Consider the following 21,515-nt stretch of genomic DNA (forward strand, 5'->3'; position numbering starts at 1 on the left):
TACCTTTTTCTCCGAAGCAGAAGAGGTCAAGAAAAATACCGTGCCCTGTAGCTAAATGCTTCCTGGCTCAGTGTCTTTAACCATGAATCTTTGTATTGTCTCTGTGCTCTGTGTAATTATTCTACCTCAGAAGAGAGGATGAGCAGGAAATAAGATCCTCTGAGTAACACATGCACTTTTTTTTTTTTTTTACATTTGCATGATTGCTACTCTCAGGATGTCTCATTTCACCTTGTAACAGAACCGTGCAGTGTGACTTATGCACAACCCACCAATTTTTTGTTTTGTATTCAGCTGGATTTATTACTCCGGAGAGCTTTAAATCACGGCAGCGACATGTTATAACATCATTTGGTCCGCTGAAACAATAAGGTATTTTTGAGGAAGGCTATTTTGAAGCCATAGAAATGGGACTTCAGAAACGCGAGTTCACTTTCTCACTCTGACTTCTTGAAGTGCAAGCACTGGGTCACTCTTCTCCCAGCTCAGGGCTGCACAAACAGGCATGAATCACAGAATCACAGAATGGTAGGGACTGGAAGGGACCTCTGGGGGTCATCTAGTCCAACCCTCCTGCCGAAGCAGGGTCACCTACAGCAGCCTGCACAGGACTGCGTCCAGGCAGGTCTTGAATATCTCCAGAGAAGGAGACTCCACCACCTCCCTGGGCAGCCTGTGCCAGTGCTCCATCACCCTTAGAGGGAAGAAGTTCTTCCTCGTGTTCAGATGGAACTTCCTATGCTTCAGTTTGTGCCCATTGCCCCTTGTCCTGTTGCTGGGCACACTGAAAAGAGCTTGGTCCCATCCTCCTGACAACAACCCTTCAGATATTTGTAAGCATTTATAAGGTCCCCTCTCAGCCTTCTCTTCTTCAGGCTAAGCAACCCAGCTCCCTCAGCCTCTCCTCATAGGAGAGATGTTCCAGTCCCCTCACCATCCTCGTAGCCCTCCGCTGGACTCTCTCCAGTAGCTCTTCATCTTTCTTGAAGTGGGGAGCTCAGAACTGGACACAGTACTCCAGATGGGGCCTCACTAGGGCAGAGGAGAGGGGGAGGAGAACCTCTCTCGACCTGCTGGATCTCTGCTTAATGCACCCCAGGATTCCATTGGCCTTCTTGGCAACCAAACTTGAGCATTTTTTTAAACATTGTACTAAAGGTAAAACGGAGTTCTGACTTGACGGGAACTATCTAGGAATTCAAGTTAAATTTGCCAAATTTTCAAGCAAAAATAGAAAGGACGACATCATTCGCAATCATCCCCTTTCAAAAGAAAATGGAAAGTTTCACTTTGGGAATGCTAAAGCAGTTGATTTAAAACAACCTGCGAGTAGCATTTTAAACTCTACTTCAGAACAGCATTTCTGTTTCAAAATTGTTCAAAAAAGAGTTAAACAAAAAGTAACTACCAACAGAACACAGCTTAATTTCTGGTCAAGGAAAATGTTTCACGCTAACTCAAAAACATTCTCGCCAATTAAAAGAAGATATTTAGAGACCTTCTCTTTCATCTTGCTGCAACTTTTTTGTGTGTACAGTTTCCAACCCAGGTACTGAAGCAAGACCCCCCCAAGTCGTTTGCCCAGCTCCATCTGAAATCCTTTCTTCCTCTTAAGAGTGAAAATCCTGCTGGGGTCACACTCTGTTTTACTCTGTTTGTGAGTACACACACGTGTTCTTGTGTAAACTGCAGAGCGCAGCAGGGCTTCATGGTGATTTCTGTGCACTACGGTATTCTTAGCGCTAATGGCTCCAATGTTTTCCTCCCGTCATCCAAGGCATTGTCATCTCTGTCACTCCCCAGTCAGCAAAAGGACAAACGTCCCTTACCTTGAACAGCAGTTGTCCAAGATCAGGCTTGTGTTGTGCATGCTAAGTAGAAGCTGGGTCATTTGGTATTCATCTTACTTGAAGGGTAGGGCTTGAATCAACACCTTTTATGTCACACTTCTGATATAAAATATACATCATTACAGACAGCTAAGGCTTTATGCAAGTATATTTATAGAAAATACCCATATGCAGTGTTAGCAGAGAGTGTTTTGTAAATGACTATGCTAGCTGGAACCTTATTAGAGTACACCATTTGCATGCTGTGGAGTGGGTTCTTAACGTGGTTCTGGCATGATTTGTAACTACAGCAGATATGGTCCTAGTCACTGTACATCAGGATTACATTCCCCAGAAGGGCAGACTGCCCTGGAAGCAAATGAATAGGGAATAAAAATAGTCCATATTTCTGGATACAAAGCAATTAATCCAGATTCTTTCTGCATTATCTTCTCTATCAACAAATCCAAACTAGAATTTCAATAATGAGTAAAAAAAAATAAAAATCCACCAGTCTTTCCCTGGGCAAAATTCTGATTCTCTGGTTTGATTCTGTAAGAAACAGCCCACAAGCTTTCCTTGATTCCAGTACCTAATAAATTAGTGCAAATGTTGGTGTCAGTTAAAAAGTTAGGGAAGGAAGATTGAGTAGTTGGAAGGATTCTACATAAAGTGATGGATTTCTTTTAAAAATTAAAATCCCAAAGACATAAATCAGATATGAGGATTTCTAGTTGAGAAGAGGCATTTTAAAGGGTGACTTTTTAATTCAGTCAAAAAGAATTCAACTAAAAGAGCTTTTGACTACTTCCGCTAAATTTCTTCTCCCAAAGCCAAAGCTGTGCTGCAGTATCATGAATCAAGACATGCACGTATGTCCCCTTTTCCACGCTTGCTTTGATCTGAAACTCTGCTCTACATCCATCTTTATAAATTCACATTCTTAGTTCCCTAATTTTTTCAAGGCCACTGTGTAATTTGCTCTGTAAATTTAGAGTCATGCCTAATGCTGGAGCAGATGAAAGCAAGAAAATCTCCGAAGAGGAATGCAAACACGTATAATCCTTCAAAGGGAAGCCTGATGCTACCCTGAAACAGTATCTTTCCGGAACCGCTTATTATGCGTCTTACTTACATGACCGCGTTCTCTCCCATTTAACAACAGGAGGAAACAATTCAGCGGGCACGGGAGGAAGGTGAGAAGAGGAAAGAAATAGCTAATCATTTCCAGGGCATGCTGAGCGACATCGAGGCGCAGCTCGAGCAGCAAAGCGAGAGGAACACGAAGCTCCACCAGGAGAACAGGGACCTGGCAGACAAGCTGAAAGGCATCATCGACCAGTACGAGCTGCGGGAAGAGGTGAGAGCAATGCCCTGGCTGCCGTGGGGACAGGCAGCAAACCCAGCTGCAAACCCCGGGGGAAAGCAGAAAGCATCGCCAGCCTGTCCTCCCCGCTGGGTATCGTCCGGGGGTCTCGTGGAGGTAACGAGGGTACCCCCAGCCACGCTTTGCCCTCTGAGCGGGACCGTGCGTGCAGCGAGCCCGACGGACTCTGCCCGGCGAACTCTGTGGGCTGGGAGCTGTGTGGGCCAGCACCCTGCCTGAGGCACCCAGGGCAGCCCTGCCGCTGTGGGGAGAGGGGCCGAGGCACCAAGCAGTGAGGTGTGCCAGCTGCCTGCAAAGATGCCCCCCTCGCAGCTCCCCGAGCCCCCGGGGAGATCCCCAGCACCCTGCTCCTGCTATCCCCCCCACCCCGGTCAAGCTCCCACCAAGCGCCTCTTGGCTGCTGTTTTTTTGGACAACCTGTTCTGCTGGTGACACCAAATACACTGCTGTGCCCTCTGGACACAGGTTGCTGAGAAGGTCTCTGGTGTGAATGCTTTGACCCTTCCCCAGAAGCAGAAAATTAAGAAGACGGAGAAAGGAAGCCCTTTGCATCAGAATAGATTCTTTTCTGCAGGCACAGTGCTCACCAGAAGTTTTAGCGGATAATAGGCAGATGGGAAGTTATTATTTCTGTAACCTTTAGAGTTGGTCAGAGAATTTTGACACAAAAAACCCCTCCAGTGAAATCCTAAACTACCCTTTTTTTTTTTTATTTGATGACAAACACTAACAAACATCACATTGAGTCTTTTTATTGTTTCTAAATACGTTTATTGTGAGCCTTGGTGCAACCAGACAACATTATCATACTGAATAAAACATAAGTAATCTGTCCTCACAGGCTGGAATGCCTGATTTGATACGTGCCTTTCCAGAGCTGTTGCATCATGCATGAAGTCTTACGCTGAATGAAGGAAATGTACATCCCTCTCTTCTGGTTTCTATGAGAAGAAAATGTAAAGCAGAGGGACGCACTCAGAATATTTGCTCCCGTGAATTTTATCTGAATGAAGCAAGAGCGAGGAGGTCTATCAGCAACATTTACCTCCTGAAGGTGACCGTGGAGCCAGATGTTTTACAGGCCTCTGGTTCATCTGGTCTGAGATCCTCCACATCCCCACTCACTTACTTTCACCCAGGCCCTCCAAGACCATGTTGCGCGGAGCAAAGGAGTGTACAGGGCAGAGAGGACAGCGTGAGCTGTGCATGTGGTCCCAAGTACTGCAGGTGCAGTGTGTCTGTACAAGTTTACCCACACAGTGCCTTAAATCCTCTGGCCACAACAGCTCCAAAAAAGCGTGTCCCCTGCATATTTATTATTGATGAGTAATTATTTGATCTTCAGTTATATGGGACTATATTGATGACTTCGTACGTAGACCACACAACTAGCAAAGGTGTTACGGCGCACTTTTAAATTTTTATTTTTTTTTATAATAAATCAAAGTAGATTATGTAAACAGGTTTCCCTTCCCATACAAATTCTGGCACTGTTTGTTCTTATCAGCACTGTAGTTTTTTAGTAATTGCAATAGGTTCGGAGTCCTTCTGTTTTGCAATATTTTTGTCTTATGAGTGTTCCAGTAGGTAGCTGTACATGCTTGAGCATGAAGGTCTGTGTACACAATTAAACCTGCACATTCAGCAGAATTTATTTTCTTACAGCACCTTGACAAAATATTTAAGCACAGAGAACTTCAACAGAAACTGGTGGATGCCAAGTTGGAGCAGTCTCAGGAAATGATGAAGGAAGCCGAGGAGCGACATCAGAAAGAAAAGGAATATGTACCTATGCTTCTAATCTGTCTTTTATCTAACTTTAGGCCAAAACAAGCCCTGCATGTTATTGCACTAATATATTGGCTCTTCAGGTCCGAGCTGGGATACGGTAGCAGAGACATTTCTATTGCTACTGTCAATGCTTAATGTAATGGAACAGCCCCTGAAAGGCTGCTTTCATTGGCTTTTACAGTTTTTGAGGCAAGCTGCAGAGTGGTGGGTTAGAGCATGGACTGCTCTTGGTGACTTGCCATTACTACACAGCTGAGTCATTGTGATGTTGGGTCCGGTGATGCCATTAGTTTTCAAATGGCTCTGATATTTGGTACTCCATCTATCCACACGATAAATGAGTACACTTAAACAATCAGAGAGGAGAAGGACAACATGAGATTAAAGTGGGGTGGCTGAAGGCCGCTATCCCCCCAGGCTCAAAGCCTCCCAGACATCCTCCTGTGGGTTCGGTTTTGCCAGCGGAGGAGGCCACAGGAGCTGCTTGCGGTGAGGGACGGAGCCTTCCCTTCTCCTAGGAAAATGTTCCCTTCCCCAGACCGGTCTGCCAGTGCCTCTTCCAGGTGGAAAGGCTCTGGAGCCACTTAGCAGCCTCCACTGCGGTTCCTCCCTACCTGGCGAGGGGACACCGGGGTCAGGGGGACAGGGGGGAGCAGCTCCAGGTGAGATGGCCTCCACGGGTGCAGCGGGGACAGGAGAAGGGCACCGATCCCTGGCCTCACACATTTTGCAACTCAATCAGATCAAAATTATTTTTCTCAGGCTGCCTGGTGTTTTCAGAGCAGTCCTCACATCTGCAAAGGACGGGAGTTCAACTCTGACAGCTTGCCCCTCTTCTTAGCAGTGGCAGCAGCTGAGACTGCTTGGGGGAGCTGTGGGATCTCGTTGGCTGGAAGAGAGCTTTAGTTTTCACCAGTGCTCCAGCTAACTCAGGAGCAGCACAAGACAGCTGTAAAGAGAGGACATTTATCCTCTCCCCATATCTGGAAACACACACATTAGCACAAGCATGGCCAAAGTGTCATAAAATATGGATAAAAATGCAGGGCTCTAAGCCCTGTGGACAGAGCACAAGGGAAACACAGCAAACACCACTTAGCAAAAATTTCCCATAAGAACATTTATCCTCTTTCTGTCCACTGATCTTGTGGCTGGGACACTCACTCCTGCTCACCTTTACTCCCAGCTAAAGATCGAGGGGGAAGAGGAGCCGGGGCTTCTCCTTGTGCACATCTGCATCTCACTCCATGGCAATTTGTGGTCCACCTGAGTTATTCCCTTTCACTGTCGGGTCTGTGTAAAGCCAAAGCCCCAAATTTCATTCATGACAGTTGATTCTTGGCAGGTTCAAACCCCAGGAAACATGTCTAAGAAATCCCTTACAATAATAAAGTAAATTTGGGCTTACTTTACTGCAGTCACTGTGAGTTTTGCTACTGACTAACAGATTCCAGATACTGGGAAAAAAAAGAAGATGTAAAAGACAGGGCATTGGTTCTGTGGAAAAGCGACACATACAGCCTTGTATCAATGACCTTTCTTGCTGTGCCTCACAGAATATGAGTTTTGGGCCTGCCTGTTGCCTGTGACTGGCTCTGTTTCTAGACAAACCTTCTTTGTGTATTTCATCCAGAACTATATGCATAGTTGTGTTATTTTCACTTCTTTTCAAGCAGTGAAAGTCATCACCGTCTACATTTGGGAGTGGGAGATTTTCTTTTTGGCTTTGCTGTATGTATGACTAGCACCTATGAAATAACAGGTTCGAAAACAAGTTACAAAGCCTTTTAGTAGTGGGCGTATAATGAAATGCACCGTATGCAAAGAATATTTTTCACACTGTCCAAGCTAATGCTCAGAACCCCTGCCTTTGAGGTAGGCTGCTGAGGCATAGCTAACATCACCTCAGAGCAAGGCAGATTTAGCTGAAGAACTTAAGTGACTGGCTAAAAGCCATGCGTTGAGTCGAGGCACAATTAGCATGTCATGATTTGTCACAAGTAGCCCAGCACCCAGAGAGCTGGTCTACATTTGTCTCCCACCTCAAACCTATTGCTGAGCTCTCAGTCCCACCCACCCAGCTATTGTGCTAGTGTCTGTGGGAGTCATGGACATATATCTATGTATGAAATCCAGGTGGTTTTCATGTAGTTCTCTCCTGTAGCTGTATCTCCCTCCAGCTCAGTAACGTGCAAAGCCAGAGCCTTACTGGATTTCAGCATCCTGTCATTTGAGTGAAAGGCTTTCAGAACTATATGCCAGTTCTCTCCATACAATTTTTTTACATCCCTGTGCATGAATTTTGCTGCAGGATGTTGAAAATATCTTTAAGTTAATTTTTTTTGACTCTTTTATCTATTTGATTACTCTTTGAAGACTCACTTTGATGTCTTCCTATGCAGTTCTTCCATGTAAGAATCTTTGCCCCTACACAAAACTTCTGTGTCTCAGACAAAGATGCCCCCTCTTGCAGCTTCTGTATGTCACATCTCTATAGGCAGGTCATCTCATTGCTTGCACAAGTCACTCTACGTGCGCAACTAAGAATGTGACTCCGTATATAAGGAGCGATGGTTTGTACTGTGTGGCCTTCCCAAAGGGTCGGCTTTACCTAAGGCTCCAGTTTTGCAATCATCCTGTAACTGGTCAATGCTACTTGGACTTCTTCCCTATACCACACATTTTTAGCTCTTGTAATATAAACTTTGATGTGCAATTAATTGCAGTTTAAAACCTCTGTGGCTTTCAAGTATATGACTGGAAGGTATTGATCAGATTTCTACATAATTGGAATTTGCAGAGTCTGGGAGCAAAAAGGGAAGCTTAATTTTCACTAAGCCAGTCCCTAGATCCATGTCATTAAATAGGAATGTATGCTTGTGGGGACCAGCTCTTTTAGTCCTGAGCATGATGTGACTGTCTGCCCTCCCAGCAGCTATCACAGCTCGAATAATATAGCGTTAACATCGCCACACTTCACTGAAGTGCTGCTTTGTAAACACCACATGCAATATTTATTCATTTCTTTATACTTCCGCCTCCTTGTTACTACTTCATAGCCTATTAATAAATATATCAGTTCTCCTGATTTGTTTTCTCCCAGTTTGGTGTTTGCAGACGACTTCAGGCTGCATAAGAGTGCATGCTAATTTGAGCAAGCCTCTCTGTGGCTTGCTTCCATTACAGAAGAGTTTATTAATTTCTGGATTTTTACTGACTGCAGAAGCTATACGGGTTCATAAGAGAGAAGGATCTCATTAACAGGTAAAAGAGGGAACTTTTCTTTGCCTTCTCTGTCCACCTCTCGTGCTTTGGCAGCAGACATCGCGCAGGAGGTGGGAACTTTTCATTATCCCAGGAACACCAGGTACGAAGGTAACCCTAGCTGAGATTTAGGCAACGCAGACAAAAGCCCAGTTTTTGGAAGCAATGACTGGTCTAGAGACTGGATAGCTCTGAAGATTTTCAAAGCACTTTTCATTAAATCATTCAAAACAGACATCCTATGATTCCTAACCCCCCCCCCTCCCCCAACAAGTAGATATCAAAGAAATGTGAAACTTAAAAATCCTCCTTTAAGTTTGGATTTCCTCCAAACTTAAAAAAAAATTATTTCTGTGTGTGTAAAACATGCCCTCTCCCAAAAAAACAAATGCATGAACCAAGGCTCATTTAACCTAGGCCTACTTATACCATCTCTTTTTACTGTCTATGGCATAGCCTATTTGATATTTTAGTCAGCGAGATGTAAACTCAAGCATTTGACTTATCTCCATTGAATGAAGCATCAAATTAATCTCTCAAAGTAAATACTAAGAGACAGGCATAAAACAAACAGAACATGATTATTTCTTCATACAATACATAGTTGAGCTGAAAAGCATTCTTGTCTAGGAAATTGTAGATGGTAAAACTTCAGTGGGCCCAAATCAACAGGCCAAATTGATGGAAGATATACTATTTCTAGAGCTAATATATATATTTATATATGGGTAATAAGTGTAATTCAGATATTCTTTGTGCCACAAATAGCTAAAGACAGAGAGGGAATTCATTATGATGTTCAGTCACCATTTGTAGGGTACATCCTTAGCTCTTTTGCCAAGTGGTATTCTAGTAGTTTATATGTATTATTTCCCACAAAATGGTTAGAATAGAAGTTTTTACTAATGATCAAATAAATTTTCTGCATGTGGTTCTTTCACTTTCACTATGAGAGTAGGATCTACTCACTTACACAGTACTTTGATTTTCAATATATTTTCAGAGCCCAACGGTGATATTTTAAACAGTACAATTTAATCCAACAGAAGAAAGTCCTGTGGTAAATTAACTTGTTTATGTCTCATTTCTCAAGCTATCATTAGCATTCTTCTTCTAAAATACATTCAGCCTAACCAGTAAAATGCTTTATAAATGTTTGGTAAGCAATAGGCACGTTTCTTTAACACTTCAGTAAATGTCCTGCTTTCACGTTAAACCAATTGCTAGAATATTACTACGCACTTTGGAAGTGCTGACTCAGAACTGCAGCCTGGAAAAGTCTCTGTAGAACTCGTTCCTACAATTCATTCAGGCTCAACCGACCCTCCCATCTGCAGCCTGCACGTCAGAATGTCTTTTGCTGAATACCTTGAAGCAGGGAATCACATCTCGCCAGGAGCAGCCAGGGATGAAACTGCAGTCAGACTCTTCCTGGGCTCCCTCCTTGATCTGAGTGAGGCATTTATCACCCTGAGCTGGGATTCTCCGCGAATGGCACGTCAATGTAAATGGAGCCCTAAGATAACAGACACCAGTAAATGTATGACATTTACTATGCATTCCCTTTCTGAAAGCTTGCAGTTTTTTGAGGCACATCTGGCTGTGACCATGCCTGTATGTGAAGTCCTGATCATTAATGCAAAATGGAGCTTGCCAGTCACTGGAGGGCAGGAATCTGGATGAAGCTATGCTGAAACGAAAAGCGCCAGAAAGTATCATAAGCACTCTCTCTAGTGAGGATGTGGGTAAATAACTCACTTTTTAAAGCCCACTGTACTGCACACTTTATTCCAAGTAGGTTTTGAACTCCTGTTCAAAGATGCCTTTTCAAACCAAACACCCTGTCCCATGTCTCAGGATAGCACTAATTACTCTCTCTTGCCTAACTCCTCTGACCACATTCATCTGGAAGTTAGATCATTCCTTATCAAGGTAGCAGTGTGGCAGAAGCATAGGTAGCTGGAGGGTGAGGATTTCCAACTGATAAACTAGAGACCTAACAATTTTCTCTCTGTTGCCCAAAACACAGCTCCTGAACCAAGCTGCAGAATGGAAGCTCCAAGCCAAAATGTTAAAGGAGCAAGAGACTGTCCTGCAGGCACAGGTGACGTAGGAGAGGTGATTGCATGGTGTGCCTTTGTTTCCCAGTTTTTAACCCATGAGGCACGTTCCAGGTAACGTATCCAAACTACTTTCTATGTATTCCTTCTAGACTCATTCTACATCCCATAGACTATTGCAAAGGAAACAGGTTATTTTCAAGCCAAATGTAAGGTAATGCCCATACTGCAGATTGTGCTGTGGCATGTGAGGTGTTTAGTCTAGAGAAGAGAAGGCTCCAGGGAGACCTTACAGCAGCACTTTGATATTTAAAGGGAGCTTATAATAAAGATGGAGAGAGACTTTTTACCAGGGCCTGTGGTGATGGGACAAGGGGCAGACTGAAAGAGTGCAGATTTAGATTAGATATAAGGAAGAAATTCTTTACTATAAGGGTGGTGAGCCACAGGAACAGGTTGCCCAGAGAAGCTGTGAATGCCCCAACCCTGGCAGTGTTCAAGGCCAGGTTGGATGGGGCTTAGAGCAACCTGGTCTAGTGGAAGGTGTCCCTGCCCAAGGCAGAGGGGGTGGACTAAATGCTCTTTAAAGGTCCCTTCCAACCCAAACCATTCTATGGTGCTATGATTTACGAGTGTTTACAGTACTCAACCACACAAACATGCATGTGCCTCGGCTCGATTATTCACCGTAACTACCCTTCAGACAGGTGTCTAACCCAGCAAAGCACTGGAGCACAAATATATCCTGAAAAGTGATTACCAAACTGGAGCTGATGTGCTCATGTGCTTTTCTGGACTGAGGTGTGAATTAAATTTTCATTAACTTTAGCAGGAATTCTGCCTACTAATGGCTTATACAAAGGAGCCTCTAGGATTTCAGTGTTTAGCTGGAATTTGAAACATTCAATAAAATAAAATTACTTGCCAAAATTACACTAAGAGTCAGGCTGGAGTGAAAGGCAGTAAAACCAAGAAACAGGCAGTGCATACTACACTTTGAGAGCAATGCAATAATCGACCTTGAATATGAGTGAGAACACTAGATCACATGCTGGACTTTCACATCAAAAAGAGACAGCATTGGTAGATTTTCCTAGACCTGCAGAAACAGTCATGTAGATTTGTCTTCTTTGACCTGTGTGTGAGAAAGGTCCCCCCAAGACCTGCTGGGGTCCTGTCAGTCCTTCAGCCCCTCTGCAGCTGCCCGGCTCCTCACCCATCAGGAAGCCCCCTCCTAGCCCTTGCTCACAGTTAATCCTACTGGCAAGTTGTTCCGGCTCTGCCCTTGTAGAAGGTCTAATTCCTACCCGTGGAGGAGTCCAGAAAGGATAGCGTTAAACCGGTAACCTGGAAACACGCTAAGAAGGGTTTGGTCTTTTCCGTGTTTTTTCAAAGGCTAAGATAAGATGGTAGCTCACCGAAGAATATCACATAAACTGCCGCTGACACCAGTTTGACAGGTTCTGCACTCAAACCTCAAAGGCCTCCAGCTGAGTCTGTCCCGACTGCAAACTTGCTCCCATTTCTCTCAGAGTGGTTTTAATTAAACTTTTATGTTCAACCAGAAAGAGTTTTGTATGCAGGCAGACCTCTGTAGTCAGTTTAATGAAACTGAAGGTATTGATAAAAGCTAGAATATATTAAGCATACATTTGAAACGGTAAAATTGTTTTCAGAAAAATCCACTCAAACAAGTCTGCAAAGACATTGATAATACATGTGCCCCTTGCAGACTTGCATAGATGAAAATTAAGTGATTCACTTGCTGGAATGAAACACACAGTTAGGCGTTCTGCTCAAGTGTGAGAGCTCTGTCACTTACACAGCAGCCTCCATTTGGAATTACTGCTAATATATTATTATTATTATTATTATTATTATTATTATTATTATTATTACCAGTATGGTAGCACTGAAGGGCCTCCCTGTTGGACCAGATGCTGTCATGCAAGGTGTTGTGCAAGCACCAAACAGAAAGAGCATAAAGAGCTCCTTGATGGGAACAGCACAAAACAACAAATATATATTAACAGAGGAAAAATTACATGGAAATTATGAGAAGTCACTGCTCGATGAGATAAGGAGAAGCCGTAATATAGCCCTCATTGCCTGCTGTAGTGAGTGCGATAGATACCACTCCACTTCAGAGGAGGTGATGAACACCCACCGCCTCCTTGAGCTGGCAGGAACCAGGGGACAACAGCTTCACGCCAGACTATCTCTGGGCAGAACAGCATGCCTGAGGCAGCCAGAACCAGCCCTCCAGACAGTGACAGGCAGATGCACCAGATGAGGGAATACACCCAAACCCTGGCGGTGCTTCCCACGGCGCTGCACGCCTTCCCCAGGCATGTTGCTTAGGCCAACATTTTTAGCTTCGTGCTTTGAAACAAAGTGAGAAGACAAAAGTCAGCTGAGGCCTTTAATTTTCGGTAGCCAGCGTAGCGCAACCACTGGGCTATGGCAACCGAGAAGAGCGCAGCAGGGCTGCAGGGACATCCCCATTGAAGCAACCTCACGGTGTGGCAATGCTGAGATACCCCGTTTCCCAAAGCCTTGCCCTTAGAAGTTGTCACCCGGCAGCAGCACTGCCTCCGCTCTGCCTGTCTGCACTGCCAGGGGAACAGGACGGGCGGCAGGCAGCGGCGAGGGGTCCTCATCTCCATAACCGAGTCTTTCCTAGTGAGAGACAGCTCTCACAGCCTGTTCCCAGCCACTATGAAATTATCATTCACATTTAAATTGCAGAAGCTGTTCTCGGTGCTATGGTACTGCCTAGGGCCACGGCTGAGATCAGAGCTTGCCCTGTTCAAACCTGAAAGGTTTTTGATCTAATTAAACAATAAGTGAAAGTTGAGTGGGAAGAGCAGAGACAGAGAATTGAGATGAGTTTTGTTAAGACAATGGCTCTGAGCTAAGAGCCCCAGTTTGCTGGCTCCCACCCCTGCTCCCTCACCTGGCTGTGGGATGCTCAGGCATTTCTCCTTGGAGCCATGGCGCCTATTCCAAATGTCCCCCTTGGTATCAGTGTCCCACTCAGGCTGCTAAAACAAATCCCTCTGCCTTTCTGTCTGTGCATAGGTCACAGCTCTGGCTACAGCCTAGTATAAATATGCACATGGAAGCTTCATGTCAGCTAGCTCCGATATTGGCACCGGAGAGCTCTGTGCGCATTAACCTCCCGTGCCTTCACCCAGCTCGGCGAGGAAGGGCTGCAGCCAGCGCCGCATTCTCGGCCACCAAGACCCCAGCTGACTAGCCTGCACGGAGCTCGGCTGCATCCACCGTACACTGCAATTATGGCCATGACATTTTCTAACTAACTAACCAGAATAAACATGAATCATAACATAACCATATTAAACCCACTCCACTCTTCGCCACATTTTTTGAATCTTCTTTTCCTCAGTAACTGCAGAGCAGTGTCAGGGAAGGGTGTGTGTTGGCTGACACCACACAAAATAAAAGCTCCTAGCTAACCATTTAGCCAGCTCCCTGCCGGTGTGGAGAGGGCAGACGGCCTCCAGCCATTCTGCAGGCTGCGCTTGAACCTCCCATTACTCTGCGCCCACCCCGCCTCAGCTGATGCATGTTACGCCAGTCGCTCTTTTTCTGACGAGAGATGTCAGGCTGGACAGATGAAATGCCTGATCACCTAAACACTGCTGGGGGTGCTCTGGCACCAGGGGGAAGTGGATGAGTTGGAGCTGGGCTTCTTTTCCAAAGAGCAGATAACCGTGTTTTATCTAGATAGCATCCTGCCTGATTTTGGAGCTTTGGAAGTGCTTTTCCCACTCAGAAAAAAACAGAAAAAGCAGAAGCCAAGGTATTCTTACAAAAAAACTAACCTGAGATCTTGAGAGGTTTCAAAAACATCCATAGATTTTTAGATACAAAAATATGTGTTTCTGACAAAATACAGCCACAGATGAACTTTCACGTGGCTACCAGGTACAAACTGACAGCAAAATAAGGAAGCCTAATCTCAAACGTTGGCACATTGCAACAGATCTTCTGCCCTGCTTCATGCAGTGAAGTGAAGCTGTCAGCAGAGGCTGGCAGCGGGTTATTTTCTCTGCCTTTCCTGCCCTTGCCCACAGCTGCAGCCCACATGCAGGCTACAAAACAGAGCTGACAAGGTGCCCTCTCAGCTCGCTCAAGCTGTAGTGCAGGGACACAGCCTGAAGGCACCCTGTGCAGGATCACGGCCCTGTGAAGCGAAGGGTGGGCTTTGCTCTGTGGTGGGGCTACCCCATGTGCCAGGTAACATAGGCAGGGAGCAGCAATGCTCCTTTTTGGTGGTGGAATCCAGTGAAGAGCATCGGGTGCTGCCACAGCCTGAGCCACTGAGCAGGGATTGGAAAGATGGAAGAGAGGAAACTGTGGCTGCAGCGTGAGTTGGGGATGCCTCTCCCCCAGCTCGCTTGGATGTCAGAAGCAGCGTAGCCAGGGTAGCACCCAGTTCCCAGCCTGGCTTGCTGGGTGATCAAGGCAGCAGGTAAACCACTGGGCAGCCAGGCTGTACTGAGCTCCTCTGGTAAAGCCTGCCATCGCTTACACCCTCAGCTTAAGGCTGGAGTTTGGCGATGTCTGCACGGCAAAACAAGGCTTAGAGCTCAGGCACAGCGCTGACCACGCTGGCTCTCACCTTGAGTTAATCCTGTGCCTGGTCCTGCACAGCATCAGTGGTTGGACCAGCTCAGGTCAGTCCCTGCCCACGAAGATGGCCCAGGGATCACGTTATGGTTTTCCATTCTGTAGGTCATCCTAGGAGTCCTTTCCTGTAGGTGTCAGCCACAACTGGACACAGAAAAGAAGTATACAGGGCTTGTGAGGAAAGGGAGGGACTGGAAATCTTTGCAAACTTTAATGCTGTCATCTTCAGAGTTACCTAGGGAAATGTTTTCAGAAATCTTCACTTCTAGAGAATTCTCTTGCTTCTGGGCACCCTGTGTACAGACAGCATAACTGCAACATTCAGGAGAATAGGGCACCCGTAATTTCCAGGTCTTTTTAAAATCACTGGCCTGGGTATTTCTATTCTTCCTCAGTTTAACTTTCTGCAACAGAGGAATCAAAATAGTTTGCAACCTTAAAAAGATGCAGAGTGTTTCAGTTCCTGATTTTTGTGCTTCGTGGCTTCCAAACAGAAACTAATTTCCATGTCTAAACACAATACTTTTTTTATTATCTTCTACCAAATTAAAAGTTTGCCATCGTGGTGACTGAAATTACTGTGGTTATTTTTTTTCCTGTTAATGCAGATCACTCTCTACTCAGAAAGGTTTGAAGAATTTCAGAAAACATTGACCAAAAGCAATGAAGTGTTTGCCACATTCAAACAAGAGATGGAGAAAGTGAGTAGCAGCTCATACCTGAACTCTGTGCTTGGCACTCTCCTTTTACATTCTATTATTTCTCACTGCAATAATTTTGTCTGGGATGGGGACATTTCTGCACACTTTGGAGAACAATCTCATCAACATTCAAATAAGACCTGGGGCACACGCAGCCACGACTGACAGCAGCTTAGACTTCAGCACTGCAAGCTGACCATTTCACTCTCCCTTTCAGCTAAATCTGAAATTGCTCTGAAGAACAAACATTTTACCTAAAACCTAATGTGATAGTCTGTTACAGACCCCTCAGAGATATCAGAGGGTGTCTGGACCTGCATTTGTCAGCCCATGTCTCCAGGAGTGCCCAGAGCCTCCTGGGTGACTGGCACTGGTACAGAAAGGTTGACACAGGCTACAGGTCTTCCCACTGGGATGTGTGGGCAGAGCTGAAGCCCACCAACACCTTCCCACCATTAAGCCCAGGCAACTGCTTCCTTGCAGCTGGTCTTCTTATTTCCTGTAATGAATAGGAGTCAAAAACCAAACACACTTACTTTCATAATTAACAACGTTACGCTCTGCCACCAGGGCCCAAAATCCTGCTGCTCTGATCCAGGCAGCCTCTAGTGATCTCCACAGAGTCCAGCCCATAGAGAACCTAAGGGAAAAATGGTGCTATGCAGCTAGCAGTGTGTGTTGGAGGTAATACAGAGGCGACTAATCCAGAGAGAACTTCCTTGACAGTGCTGGGTCACAAGATTCAAGCCCTGCTTTAACTTCTCAGCAGTACAACACTGTGGGCTTTGTAAAGAGACAAACAGAATAATGTCACCTTTTCTTTGCATTTTGTTTTTGTGATAGTTTGTACTCTGGGAGTTGGCTACACTTTTACACTCATAATCAGCTGGTCCTACCTTAGGACTACAGACTGGAGGGTGAAAGTCGTATGGCAGCTACTTAAAACTAAATCCATCCCGTAACATAAATTATTACTTAGCACAGCCATTACAGCTGCTGGTAGCAGTGTTACGAGTACAGCCAAAGACCTAAATAAAAGGGCTGCCCTAATTTAATCTGCAACATGGAATTCCTGTTGAAATTCATCTTTTCCTTCTGCTTGTATAGATGACAAAGAAAATTAAGAAGTTGGAAAAGGACACTGCTACATGGAAATCTAGGTTTGAGAACTGCAACAGAGCGTTACTGGACATGATCGAAGAGGTGAGTGGTCTTTTTCTTCTCAGGATGCACCTCTTCCCCCACATAACACTTTAACTAGGAGATGAGATGACCTGCAACCACCAAAAGTCAATGAAAAATCTGTTCTAGAATCTAAGGATCTTTTTTTAAAGCTACCTTGATAATTAGATGTCTTTAAAAAAGTAAAAGACAAAAATCCCAACTGCTGGGGCTTTTAGATTGTGCAGAGACACTTATTGTGTCCATGAAAAACTGAATTATGTAACCGTGAATTTTAATTGCTCTAAAAATGTGTGATTGTTAATGCTCTCACATAGAAGAAAATTGGCGTTAGTTCGCTTCACGCTACTTTCTTTCTGCATAAGAGCATCTACCCTGGGAATTAATGTACGCTAGCTAATGAACTTTCAATTCACGCCTTTCATTAACTTCCTGTGTAGGCAAACTCTAAAAGCAAAAGGCAAGTACTGTGGCTCACCATAGTTTTAAATATGCTGTCACGGGGCACTGCAGAGGAAATTCATAAGCATGTTGGAACTCATTCAAACAAGATAAGAGGCTGCCTGAAGTTTCACCCCAAACTTACACTGAACTTGGACCAGGTCTTTCTGGTTAGATTTGCAGCTCTGTGCTATTGCTATTTCTACAGGTTTCTGTATCTCTTGTTTCCTCAATGAGTGTAGAAGCAAGAAAATGTTCCAGTTCAGGCTGCTCTCACAGAACCTAGAAGCAAATAATTAAAAACTATAATACATCTTGTTTTCCCCAAAATTCACACCCATGCCCACCAAAAGTCCAGGTAGGTTTTTCGATGATTATCTATACAGACATCCACTATGTTTTTCCATCTCTACAGATCATCAACAGGTATCCCTGCAAATATTTTTGAGTGTAATTGATCTGAATCTGTATGGAGAATGCTAACACACTGCAATAACAGGGATAAATTTCCTCTTGAAGCTTCAGTACAAAAGACCATAGTTATTGCAGAGCGGCTGGTGAAAGCCAGCTACCTGGCAGAGTCCTGTGACGGCTGCCGAGATCTCAAATTTTTTCTTAATTGCCAGTTCCACCAATGCACTGCACACACCCAAACTCAGTCCACACCTTTGTCTGATGTCTTTGAACACAGAAAGCCATGAGGTCCAAGGAATATGAGTGCTTCGTGATGAAAATCCAGAGGCTGGAGAACCTTTGCCGGGCTCTGCAGGAAGAGAGGAATGAGTTGTACAAAAAAATAAAGCAAGCACAGTTTCCTGAAGAGGTGAATGGAAATGGCATCTCAGAAGAAGAAGACAATGCTGATCTGAGCCCTTCCTCCTCTGAGCAGGCGAGCATTGAGCTGTGCACTACTGACAAGAACATGCTGAAGGAGCTGGCTGAAGCTTTCAGGGTGTCCCACAAGGCAGAGGAGTCCCTCCCAAGCAACAGCAGCAATCCAAACACCTCTGATGCTCAAACATTCAATGCAGCCCTGGTGCCAGAGCTCCCCTCTCCTCTTACTCCACAGTCAGAGGCCGCGAATCACTGCGAGCAGCCCAGCACGAGCACACCGACACCCACTGAACACGTGCCAGCACCAACTGGGAGCACGCCAGCACCCTCTGAAAATATAACAACGCCCACTGAGAACATGCCAAAGCCCACCAAAAGCATGCCCATGCCCCCAGAAAGGGTGCCAGCACCCACAGAAAGTGTGCCAGTACCTCCCGAAAGCATGCCAGTACCCACTGGGAATATGCCAAAACCCATTGAAAGCATGTCGGCAACCCCTGAAAACATGCCAACATCCACACAAAACATCCCCGCTCCCCCTGGGAATACGCCACTACCCATGAAAAGTGCATCAAAAGCTGCAGAACATGTGGATGACCCAGCGGATCCATCTGCCCATGGTCAGTTCACAGAACAAACAGGGGGGACAGACATGGAAGCAGTGGATTGAAGACACTGGTGTGTCCCAGCTTGTCTTCTACAAATCACACCTCTACTTTGTCCTCTAAATTGATACTTTTTTTTTTCTGAAAGAAACAAAAAGTGGTTGTTAAAACACACTTGCATAACTGTAGGCAAAGGTAATGCACTTCTCTTTGCTATCACTATCCAGTAATAATGGGTTTGCAAATTTTGCTGTCCTTCGTCTTCTTGAAGCACAATATTTTCTTAAGGATGGGAAAATACAACCAAATTACAGGATCTTTTTTCCCAGGCATAATGAGTCATCTCATTCAACAAAATAATTTTAAAATGTTGAAGATTTGTGTTTCAAAAATCATTGCAATTCACAAACATACATTTAAAGTCTCGTAATTAATTGTATCTATTTGTTATGGTGTTGAGGAAAAGATGGCCTACTTGGACATGTAGTGATTTTAATAGATGAGGTGAAAAGAATCTGTAATTAGAAAGTAAAATAGTGAAATCATCTATGTGGTCAGCCATATCCAAGGAGAGATGCAGTAACACAAGGTGAATTTTTGTATGAGTAAACTACCACTCCACATTATGTGGACAGAACACCCACAAGCTCTTAGCCATACCCTGAATTTGTCTTTTCTGCTTAGTGCTCTAAAAGAGGTTTTGTCTTCAACAGAACTACAGGGGAGGGGAGAAGATCCTTTCTAAATTCCTCATAAAATGACTGAAAACAACAGCAATTTCCAAACTGATTGCAATTCCTGAGGTAGGGGTCACAACGTTCCTTCTGCATCCAACAGACACCTGCTAGTTTTTCATACCATTTGGGATCACAAGCCCAGCAGAGTGGCTCATGGTTGTTTCCAGCCCACAAATGAGCTCAGAAGTTCAGAAGTCGGTTGCAGATCCCAGCTTCTAGGCCAGGAGTAGAAAGAAGAGTGGAGCTACACTAGAAGGCACCAGGATGTATTCCAGAAGATGCCCCTGAGATCATGCTTCCAGATCGTCCCATCTCCCCCAGTCAGAGTCACATGAACCTCTTCACCACATCTTCCTCCTGGCCCTGCTGTGTGTGCTGGAGCTCCTAGGAGAAGGGTGAGCACACTTGCCTGTCACCCCATTCATTGGAGTAGAGCACAAGTAAATGGCCCAGAAACTAACAGATGCCATGAAAGCAGGAATCCCTCTCGCAGACACCTTTGAAAACTGGCTACATTCTCATCCCCTCTCTTGTCTAACCGGCTCTTCCCGTCTGCCTGCCAACACATCACTGCTTAATAATGTAGCCACCTTGTCAGAAACTGGTTGATTCTGGCACCAAGAACAAAGACGAAGAAGGAAGGGGGCAAGAGAGTGTACATACCCAGACAGCTGTATGGTCTCAAGCAAGGCTTTTTGGAAGAAAGTGAAAATATTCTGGTGGTACATTTCTTGTTTCTCATCCTCTTCCTTCAAATTCAGTCTAGGCCTTTTGGAGTCTGAGCTGGATAGCTTAAGAATTTGAAACGGGTAATTAAACAAGATGTCCAGAGGCGGGAAAGGGAAATGTTACAATCAAACCAACCCACGTTTATAGACAAATCCTGAGAAGACCGTGAAGACAACAAAGTGACTCATTCAAGATGAAGTTGAAATACAGGAGAACCAAGAGAGAAGATGCCGTGTTTGGCAGACTGTGGGAGACTGCATTCACAGAGTCCTTCTGGCACATCATTCTCCAAAAGCGCGGTTTGACTCTTTGCTTACTGCCAACATGATCTGCACCCTGGTTGCATACGTCTGTGTCTACGCTTGTTGGTTCAGCCTTTTCAAGAGCAAACCATTGGGGTATACAGAGCATGATTTGCAACAGTTTGTTGTTCTACCATGGCCTTATGAGTAGCTATTAGGGCTACAGTTTTCAGATGCAGATGCCTTATGTGAGAAACCAAGACCAACAGGATTTATTTCATGTCTTTAATCACCTGCAAGTAGACCAATGAAGTCTTAGTTACCTTAAGCTCCTTTTAGAAGCAGTGGAGAAGAATAGGCATCTTTCAAGGACAAGTCATCTCATAGTAAGACTGGCATCCAAGATGGAAGAAATTAGTTTCTCTCTGAAGATGCCATTTCTCTTCACTGATTCTAGAGCCAGCGTAAGACAACTAGCTTAAACTTAAAATGTCTATTGTTAGGTGTCTAAATTAAAGAACACTCATCAAACACTCAAAGTCCCAAGTAAATGGCCATCTCTGAAAACCAATGTGCCTGTGAAAATGTTAACCTATAACAAATCCTTATCCTAAGATAAAATTTATACTCACCTGATTTATTTTTTTTTTGTTTCCATTGCATTGAGCCAGTAGAAATCTAGTTTCCATTACAAGTACAAGTTTTGTTTGTTGTTAGGGTGACTTTTAAAATTAATGCAATTTATATATCCATTAATGTTTTTTTTTCTTTCTTGGACTTGTTGGATTCTGTTGCCGTTTTTGTAACTGCCTGCATGTAACCAACTTCTTTCTCTTCAAGTAGGCCCGTAGAATGCCTTTAATTGTTGAAGTTTTCTTATATATTCAAATATCCAAATACATAATAATAATGATCAACCTGGCCTTGCAACTTTAACTTGGTTCCATTTTGCATAATCATTAGGTCACATCTTTAGTTATATAATTGTTGCCTCATAGCTCCCAACTTCAGCAAGCAGGGTGACAAGGATCCTACAGATAAAAACTTCCTACATAGT

General features: G+C 44.4%; 1 protein-coding gene across 4 annotated transcripts in view; it reads left to right on the forward strand.

Annotated features, from left to right (window-relative positions):
• The window catches only part of TXLNB (taxilin beta), a 37,389-nt gene extending 16,014 nt beyond the window's left edge, over positions 1-21,375 (forward strand). For 3 of the 4 annotated variants that reach the window (XM_075413927.1, XM_075413925.1, XM_009931956.2), the window contains 6 exons: positions 2,995-3,189; positions 4,882-5,001; positions 10,301-10,375; positions 15,596-15,688; positions 16,796-16,891; positions 18,003-21,375. In XM_075413927.1, the coding sequence (XP_075270042.1) occupies positions 2,995-3,189; positions 4,882-5,001; positions 10,301-10,375; positions 15,596-15,688; positions 16,796-16,891; positions 18,003-18,815 (1,392 nt within the window). In that variant the 3' untranslated portion in view covers positions 18,816-21,375. The remainder of the gene's footprint in view (positions 1-2,994; positions 3,190-4,881; positions 5,002-10,300; positions 10,376-15,595; positions 15,689-16,795; positions 16,892-18,002) is intronic. The other variant, XM_075413928.1, reaches the window with a different exon arrangement.
• Positions 21,376-21,515: the final 140 nt, after the last annotated feature.

This window comes from Opisthocomus hoazin, chromosome 2 (assembly GCF_030867145.1).
Source record: "Opisthocomus hoazin isolate bOpiHoa1 chromosome 2, bOpiHoa1.hap1, whole genome shotgun sequence".
Taxonomy (NCBI): domain Eukaryota; kingdom Metazoa; phylum Chordata; class Aves; order Opisthocomiformes; family Opisthocomidae; genus Opisthocomus; species Opisthocomus hoazin.